The sequence below is a fragment of the Prionailurus viverrinus genome, chromosome X (genome assembly GCF_022837055.1).
Source record: "Prionailurus viverrinus isolate Anna chromosome X, UM_Priviv_1.0, whole genome shotgun sequence".
In the NCBI taxonomy this organism is placed as follows: Eukaryota; Metazoa; Chordata; class Mammalia; order Carnivora; family Felidae; genus Prionailurus; species Prionailurus viverrinus.
In genome coordinates, this window is record NC_062579.1 from 53,399,501 (window position 1) to 53,408,801 (window position 9,301).

General features: G+C 49.9%; 1 protein-coding gene across 9 annotated transcripts in view; it reads left to right on the forward strand.

Annotated features, from left to right (window-relative positions):
• NHSL2 (NHS like 2) overlaps positions 1–9,301 on the forward strand; it is a 296,010-nt gene that overhangs the window by 257,118 nt on the left and 29,591 nt on the right. For 6 of the 9 annotated variants that reach the window (XR_007148892.1, XR_007148891.1, XR_007148893.1 and 3 more), the window contains 5 exons: positions 998–1,125; positions 1,429–1,624; positions 3,442–3,573; positions 4,756–7,077; positions 8,577–8,709. Coding sequence is in view for 6 of the 9 variants with exons in the window: in XM_047843556.1 (XP_047699512.1) it covers positions 998–1,125; positions 1,429–1,624; positions 3,442–3,573; positions 4,756–7,077; positions 8,577–8,709 (2,911 nt within the window). In the remaining 3 variants the exon portion in view is untranslated. The remainder of the gene's footprint in view (positions 1–997; positions 1,126–1,428; positions 1,625–3,441; positions 3,574–4,755; positions 7,078–8,576; positions 8,710–9,301) is intronic. The other 3 variants (XM_047843558.1, XM_047843560.1, XM_047843561.1) reach the window with 3 other exon arrangements.

The window sequence follows — 9,301 nt, forward strand, 5'->3', positions numbered from 1 at the left end:
GGCAGATTTAGGATGGGTGGGTAGAAATATAGAGGGAGGTATATTTCACCTCAAGATAAGGAAGAGCTTTCCTGACACACCTGACAGCCCCAACTGTTCTTGGATGGAATGAGCTGCCTTGGGAGGAAGGCTGCCCTCCCTTCTCTGCAGGAGCATGTGGAGGCTGAAGAAGCAACTGGAAGGGCTGCTTAGGAAGAACTCTGAGCCCACAGTGGGGTGTTGGACCAGAGAACTTTTGAGGCCCCTCCTGAGTCCAAGTTTCTGGGAGTCTTAAAGTCTGTTCAAATGTGCATAGAGCCCCACCTGTTGGTTCTTTGCTCTCACGTTCCTCCTTTACTCATCGAATTCATCACTTAAATGAAGCCCATCCAAATCCTGTGCATCCTTCTTACTCGCTGACAATGCCCCTCGACTTCTCCTGCCTTCTATGTCACTACCTCTGCTTTCCCTCTGCTTCAACTAAGCCCCTCTTGACCTGACACCACCCACAGTGGGACCAAGGTGCAGGGAACCAGGCCCTTGGAGGCTCAAATAAGAGTTCTTGACATCCAAGGGAGCACTCCACATTGGACTTTCCAATGCAGATGTCTTCGTGATTCATGCAGGTCCTTTCCCTGGTAGGGCTGCAGAAAACCTGAAGAGGTGCAGGGTTTCAGAGAGGGGACCCTGCAGCCTAAAATGGCAAAAGGTGTCTGCTTTCTGGACCTCTTTTCTAGGTTGAGCACCTAAGGTGGGGGCCATCAAGACACAGGCTTGGTCTCAGAACTGGCACAACTCCATTTCATTGACTCTCTTTTCTCCTTGGCGCTCACAGTCCTGGGAAGTAGGACTTTTTCCATTGCTGAATCCAGAGGCTCAGAGGCCGGAAAATATCCTAGAGAAGCAATGCAAGTCAGGCCTGGCAGCTAGAGCAGGAGCCCCAGCTCTCATGGTCCCTTCCCAGCCCAGTGCTTGGCCATGGCCCCCTAGAGTGTGTATCCACTGTGCTATTTTTCAGAAGAATATGAGGAACAGTACTCGGAGGCCAGACTCCTGGGGCAGACCTTCCGCTCTGCTGATGAGGCCCCTGAGCCCACCCTTAGCCCAAGGCCCCAGGCTGGCAGGCGTCTGGAGTTTGTATTGATGGTGAGTTGCCTCTTCCCCCACCTGTGAGAGCCAGCATACAGAGCTCTCTCTGCACTCATTGACAGGGGTCCTCAAGCAGTTTACGTTACCCATCAGGAGCTGCCACTCACCTCTGCCCACCAGCAGAGCTATCCGGAGGCCCTGCTGAGATGGGCTGTACACAGCAGGTGTCTGGCCTGGTAGCCTGTCCACACTTTCCTGCCTCCTAGATGAAGCCTCCGACCACCCTACCTAGACAGCCATCCCATGGCATGGCTCATCTCGTCGGGAGCACACCCTTCCCATCACCTTCTTTCCCAACAGCCTACAAAACGGCAGCTGAGCGAGGATGAGACTACCACCCAGGGTGTGAGGGCCCCTGAGGCCTCCCTGAGCCTGTCTACCACAACCGACAAGCAAGCTGCGTGGAATAGCCCCTTCCCTCTGCCCATCCTAGAGGAGAAACGGTGGCCTCAACCTTGCTCCACGCACTCTGACATTGTGCCCATCAATATCTCTGGTAGAGTTGCTTAGTATCGCTTCCATTTGCTTCCCTCCATGCCAACTACAGACCATCCTCTCCAAATGCACTGGGTGCCAGGGGAGGGAGCGAGACTTTCTTTGCTAGTGGCTCACCCTGCACTGTCAAGGTCATGGCTCTCGCCGAGGAACGGAGGCATGCAGAAGAGGGGGCTCTGGCTGCTCTTTCTTCACTCTCTACTGGCACTGCCATACTAACTGACCCCATCTGGTAGCAAACAAATCTGTCTTAACAGAAAACCCTAAAACATTGTGAACTTGTGTGCTCTTTGGTTACATCTATGGAAATGTCAAGTTTGTGAGTTCAGTTTGGTTTGGGGAAAGAAAAATTCTTGTGCCAGAAGCCAGATTTGTAGTGCACAGATAGGAGCCAGAGTGGAAGTGCAAGGTCAGTAGTGCTGGTGGTAAAAGGGAGGATCATACCTGGAACACAGAGCAAGGGCCTTGTGATACTTTCAGTAGACATCCGGTCTTCTAGTGAGGTGGGCCTCTTCAACCCACGTGGCAAGTGTTTGAAAATGGAAGTAATAGAAAGAGACCAAGGCAAATGAGGCTCAGCTGGCTGTGACTTTGGGGACATGTCGCACCCTATACCATGCCAATCATTAATTCATGCTCCACACTCCACCAGCTGTAAGTGGAAGAGGAGGAGGGTCAGTCATTTCAGAAGAAGGTAGGGCCAGTGACTGGATGAAATGAAGACCTCCTGACTTAAAGGGACCAGAGGCACCCTGTGAGCCAGCACTAGCCAGTGGTATGCTGGGAAAATCTGATAAAGACAATGAGGACAGGTCTGGCCACATGTGGCAACGTTCCCTAGATATGGGGCCATTCAGAGCCCCTGGCATCCTCTCAGGAAATTAGAGGCAGGAAATAGAGGTTAGAGCCTAGGGAAACGTACCAAGAGGAATGCGGGCTGAGAAGAGAAACTCACAGAGTAAAGGTGGGCACTTTGTTTTTAAACTTCCACCTTACTCTCAATGAGGCCAGCCCTGATTTTGCCTGCAGAGCAACTTGGTGGGGTCAGTGGGGAGTGGGGACACATGTAGCCATGGGGCTGAGAGGGGAGGGTTTGGTTAGTCAGCTGCTGAAGGAGAGGCAGTGGGGGGAGCAGCGGGTGTCACCCCACCCCTGCCCTAGCAATTCCCCTGGAGCAAAGACTGTCCCAGTGTTTTAAGAGAAATAGATATCAATCACTACCCAGAGATGAATGTTGATAAAATGTGATCAGATGACTGGAGGACAGGCTATCAGGCTGCTTCCTGGATGCTGGGGGGCAGCAGGGTAGCCTCTTGGAGGCACTGTCCTTACTGGCCCATACAAAGACTTTCTTTGAGAAAAGATTACAATCAAGCAACATCTAGTCTCAACCTGTCTCTCTACACCAGTGATTCTCACCCCAGGCTGTACCTCTGAATAATCAATCACCTGGGGGGTTCAAGAAAATGCTTCTACTTGGGCCCTACAGCCAGAGATTTAAGTGTTCTTGATGGGGTTCAGGTATTAGAGTTTCAAAAGCTGCTCAGTTGATTTTCACACATAGTCACGGCTGAAAACCATGGCCCTCAGCCACCTAAGACTCACCAGTGACCCTGAGTACGACCCTACGAAAGCCAACATGTACGCCTTGGGGCTGTGGGTATCCAGAGCCAGATTGGGAGGGAGGAGGATGAAGGGCCACCTGCCTGGACTCTATTCATGCTCATTGCTCCTGCCATCATCCCTTCTCTCCACCTCAGACCACTGTACTGTAAACAGAAACCAGGATGCACCCAAGTGTCTTTATTTTGCCTACAGGGCAGCAGTTTGATAAACATGCAAGTTTGCGACACTCGTTGTTTAACACAGAGACAGCCGTGAACCCCAAATCCACCCTGAGGCGGAGGCGGACCATTATTGGATTCTCTAACTTTTCCCAGCGAGACCAAGGTGACCCCACCACAGCTGATGCCCCAGAACCTTCCCCTTGTTCATTGCCACCAGTCCTGCCACCCAGGGATAATTCAGAGTGTGGGGTGGTGGGGGTGGGGAGGGAGGACAGTTGGATGACTTAAAAGAAGCCAATGTGGTAATTAAGGACAACCAAGGGCCTTTTGTCAAGGTCATCAACTGAATATGGAGCGCAGGTCTCCCAGGCTAATAAGTTCACTATGTTATTGTTTCCCATTCTAAATGGAATATAGCCAAATGTGTCAGATTTAGGCAAATAGATAAAAGAGGGAATCATCACTAAAAGCACCATCCTAACAGAGCCACTACTGCTGCTAAACGGAAGCCATCCAAAAAGCACAGACCAGAGAGATGGATGTGAGTCCTGGCCTCTCCACTTATTAACCATGAGGCCTTGCCCAACTTACATAACCTCTCTGAGCCTCAGCACCTTTATCTGGAAGTTGGGGCTAATAATACCAACCTGTGAGAATTGTCATGCATATTAGAGTTATTACATATATTCACCTACCATGGTACATAGTAGGTGTTGAACAAATGGTGGCTGCTGTTATAAATTATTATACTACTACTAGTAGTAATAATTGTTCTATATGAGAAAAATCTTTGGGGATTTTGGACATGTGAATAGTTTCCTCACATGCGTAGGTCATCTGAAATCTCTCATGTTGCAAAGCTAAAAAGTGACAGGTGCCAAAAATGTAACCAGACTCTGAACTTTCCAGCTGTGGCATACTCCAGATTCATTGCTGGGGCTGAAAGTCACACAGTGCTGTCCTTTATCAGTTCAAAAGCCTGTGCTCTAATCTCAGGAGAGGTGAGCACTGAGGTCTGTGATGGTTCATGAGCCTGGGGTGAAAGCTCGGGAAAAACCCAAGGTAGTCCCACCTGCCGCTTCAGCTCTAAAAGGAATAATCAAAGCTGGCAAGTCTTTGGCAGCCTCCTGGACAATTCAAGGGCAGGCACCCTGTGACTCACCGTGTGGTGATGGGCAAGGACCCAACTTCCCCAGCATCCTTATTTATGGAAAGGAAGAACCAAGGCATCCTGACCAAGCTGTTGGCAAATGCTTCTTGGCAAAAAACTTGGTGCTCCTGTCTCAAGACAGCTGCTGGGGGATCCCTGGCTGCATTGCTAACTTTCTGTGTTTACCTTCTCCAGGTCACAGCAATAGCCCAGCAGGCAGTGTGGCCTGCTCCACCACCTCAGACATCAGGCTCAGTCATTCGGTCCCAGAAGGTGTCCATGGAAGAGTTGCAGTTGGTCAGGAAGTTCATTTCCCAAATCTCCCCTCACTGGTACTGAGGAGTCCTTTGAGTGATCCAGAAGAAACTCTCCAGGTGCATGGTGGCGCACACCCTCCTAGCATGGAGAGCATAGGAATGGTGTATAGCATCCCCAGTTCTTGCAATGGACCAACCGAATCGACATTCTCTGCTTCCTGGAAGGGAGATACTTTTACCTACATGACTCCAAGTGCCACCAGTCAGAGTACTCAAGTCAGTGAAAATGGAAAAAATCCTTCCTCTGGGAATGTTTGGGTGTCTCTGCACACACTGCCACCTCTAGTTCCTAAGGAAGCTGCTACCTTCTTTGTTACTTGTGATAACCCAGCAGGATGCAGTGGGTCAGTCGGCTACTCTGAGCACCCTGCTCAACGAAGGCAGGCAGTGGAACGACCCTCCAAGATTGGCCTTCTCACTAGTGTTACCTCAAGGATGGAGACAGGCCCAGGTGGGGCCAGCAGGTTCCGGGAGCGGTCACTGTCTGTGCCCACAGACTCAGGCACCGCAGAGGTGGACTATGATGAGGAACGGAAGGCTGGTGAAGCCTGTGCCCTGCCTCATGCCAGTACAAGTTCTGAGGGCAGTAACAGTGCTGACAACATTGCCTCCCTTCGTGCCCAACAGGAGACCCAACACAGAAGACAGAGATCCAAGAGTATCTCGCTCAGGAAGGCCAAAAAGAAGCCTTCCCCACCAATGCGCAGTGTCTCACTGGTTAAAGATGAGCCAGTCCTCTTGCCAGAAGGTGGGTCAGCCCTACCCAAGGACCAGAGGCCCAGGAGCCTTTGCCTCTCCTTGGAACACCAAGGACATCACTCATCCCAGCAGGATGCTCAGGGTCACCCAGCTGTGCCGACCTTCAAAGATCCGGAAGGCACACAATTCTCCCACCACTGGTATCTTACTGACTGGAAGTCTGGTGACACCTACCAATCCTTGTCTGGCTCCAGCACTGCCACGGGCACCACAGTCATTGAGTGCACCCAAGTTCAGGGCAGCTCAGAGTCTCTTGCCTCCCCTTCCACGTCCAGAGCCACGACACCTTCCCAGCTCTCCATTGAGGTGGAGGCCAGGGAAGTATCCTCCCCAGGAAGGCCTGCTGGGCTGATGTCACCCTCCAGTGGATACTCCAGCCAGTCAGAGACACCAACACCCACCGTCTCCATGTCCTTGACCCTGGGCCACTTGCCCCCTCCAAGTGGCAGTGTCCGGGTGCGTCCAGTGGTACCTGAGAGGAAGTCATCACTACCCCCGACATCACCAATGGAGAAAATGTCCAAGTCACGGCTGTCGTTTGACCTACCACTGACCTCATCAACCAACCTGGATCTGTCTGGGATGAGTATCTCCATCCGAAGCAAAACCAAGGTGAGCCGGCATCACTCAGATACAAATTTTGGGGCCAAGCTGGCCCAGAAAACGAGCCCCAACCAGCCAGTTATGCCCATGGTTACTCAGTCTGACCTACGTTCCATTCGCCTGAGGTCAGTCAGCAAGTCTGAACCAGAAGATGACATTGAGAGCCCTGATTATACTGAGGAAGCAGGAGCAGAAGTCTTCACCTTGCCAGAGAGAAAGATAAAACCTCCCATAGCTGAGAAGCCCCCCGTGGCCCGAAGGCCTCCAAGCTTGGTCCACAAGCCACCATCTGTTCCCGAGGAGTACCCGCTAACTTCGCTTACCTTGGCTATGACCCCCAAGAGCTCCATTCAACACACGAGGCCACTCCCTCCAGACGTCTACACAGTGGTGCGGAAACCAAAGTCCTCCAGCCCTGAGGGCAGAAGCCCAGGGGAGTCAACAGCCTCAACTCTTGTTTTCACACCTTTTGCTAGTTCCTCTGGTGCTTTCTTCTCAGGAACACAGCAACCTCCCTGGGGAGGTATGGAGGATGGAGGCCCCAAAGTGAGAGCCCTGCCTGAAAGAATTAGCCTCCAGATCCAGGAAGAAGCAGAGAAAAAGAAAGGCAAGATACCACCCCCTGTCCCAAAAAAGCCCAGTGTGCTGTACCTGCCTCTCACATCACCCACAGCTCAAATGGAGGTGTATGGAACGGAACCAAGGCTGTCTCTCAGCCCCATCATCACCCTTCAGGAAGAAGCCAGCTGTCCCCCCACCAGTGACCAACTGCAGTCACCTGGTACAAGGATGACTTCAACACCGGAGGCTGAAGGTGAAAGGGAGGCAAGTCCTCTAGGTTAGTAAACTCTTTGCTGCCTTTTCTTTTGAATCCCAGGAAAGATGAGGGTAAGGATGGAGTGCCAGAGACAGAAGCAAATGCCCCCAAATAATGATCCTGAGTCCAGGATAACCAGGTCAGTAGGAGGCATCTCTTGAGGGTTTGGGTTATTCTAAACAGGCCTCACTGCCCTTGGGATTAGGAATGACCCAGGGGTGGATCTACAAGATCCAGCTTGGGCCAATCTCACCTGGAACCCCTGATACTGACATACTAAAATCAAACTAGTTCTTAGCACCCTAGGACCTTAGTAGCCCATCTACCTAGTCAGGCACACATCCCCTGCCCTAGGAACTATCTCTCTACCTCCCGGTATAGCACTTTTCGCTAGCCACATGGATTTTAGTTTCATGCATGGGACTCAGTACCCTCCCAGGCTGAGTTCAAATGCTATGGAAGGCTTGCAAGCTTCTGAAACAATGGAATATGTTTCTAGCAGCAGCCTTTCTTAGTGCTTTCTGGAAGAAAGGGAACTCACTTTCTTGGATGCTTTGAGGCTAGCTCTTCCTGGAACAATAAGACTAAACTAGATAATGTTCCTCATAATTTTTCGGGTCTTTTTTGCATGTGTCTTTTTTTGTTTTAATTGTGGCAAAAATACACATAACATAAAATTTATCATCCTAGTCATTTTTAATGTACAGTTCAGCAGTGCTCAATACATTCACAAGGCAGTACAACTATGACCTCCCACCATCCACCTCCAGAGCTCTCTTCATCTTGCAAAACTGACGTCTGTATCCATTGAACAAGAACTCACCATTGTCCCCTCACCCCCATATGCTGGCAACCACTCTTCCATTTTCTGTCTCTATGAATTTGACTCTTCCAGGGACCTCATGTAAGTGGAATCATACAGCATTGGTCTTTTGGTGACTATCTTATTTCACTTAACCTATTGTCCTCCAGATCCATCCATGTTTTTCATCCTTTTTTTTTTTTGTACCTTTAACACCAAACATCAAAATCTTACGACCTTCCTTAGGCCAAATTTGGACTTCCAACATAAGTTAAATCATAGTGGCTAAAACAAGCAAACAAATCACAGCCACAGGTAATTTTTAGAAGATGCATCATCAAACTCCACAGGCTCCCTCTGAGATTCAGATAGGTCCCACTCCCACCTACTGGTTGAGTCATTGCTTTAGATGAGTCTCTGCTTTTTGATTTTTAAAAATACTGCATTCAAAACAAGAGAATGCTCAGGCAACCTGTTGTGTAATGGAAAAGGTGTGAGAACACAGGGACCCATGCTGATCTTCACCACTTACTCCACCTTGGCCAAAACACTAACCTTCTGAACATTGTGTTCCTCTGCAAAACAAAGACATTAAGAGTCTCTGCCCTGCAGCCCTCCCAGAGTTGCTTTGAACATCAAATGAAATACCACAGGAGAATGTGCTTTGTCCTAACTATTGTGGTCGAAGTATTTAATTCCTTCTGGTTCTTATGCCTAGGGAATTCTACAGAAGCAAGCACTGAAGAAAAAAGTGTAATCAGTGATAAAACAGCCGAATGGATTGCTGAAGAGGACGATGACGTGTTTGTGGCTTCACGCACAACTGAAGATTTGTTTACTGTGATACACAGGTGTAGACCAGTTTTCTTAATTCCTATTGTAATTGTCTACCCTTCTTATACCAAAAGAAAATCTGCTACCTCTAAGCAGCCATTAGAATTGCAACTGGAGCCTAAGTTCAGATACCCACATATGTGAACGCAGCCCTCAGCCTTGCATATGCAATTCACTGACATCTTTGGGTGAAGTGGAGGAGGGGCAGGGAAGGGAAGACCAGGTGCCGAGTGAGAGGCCCCTTGTCTCCTAGCAACCGCAGGCCTATTGTGGCTCCATCTGCTCTCTCACAGCTCTGTCTACAGACGGAGACATTTAACCCTTCACAGAATTCCTTGTACCAAAAACATCTTATCAAGAAGTGAAATGGGGCAACAAGCCAAGCATCAAAGCAGGAACTTAGGCAAAGTGGGACCAGACCGGGCACCAGTTATTGGACAGGGTTTCAAAGCAAGGACTTGGTGATGAGAAAAAAATAGAAAGAGCCCAGTCATTAGAGCTGGAGCACCAGTTCAGAACAGGATCAGCTCTCAGACTGTCTTGATTCAGAGTCACTGAGCTCCTGGCCTAGACTCCTTAAATGCTTCCTTGGTCCCAGAACCTAGGCAG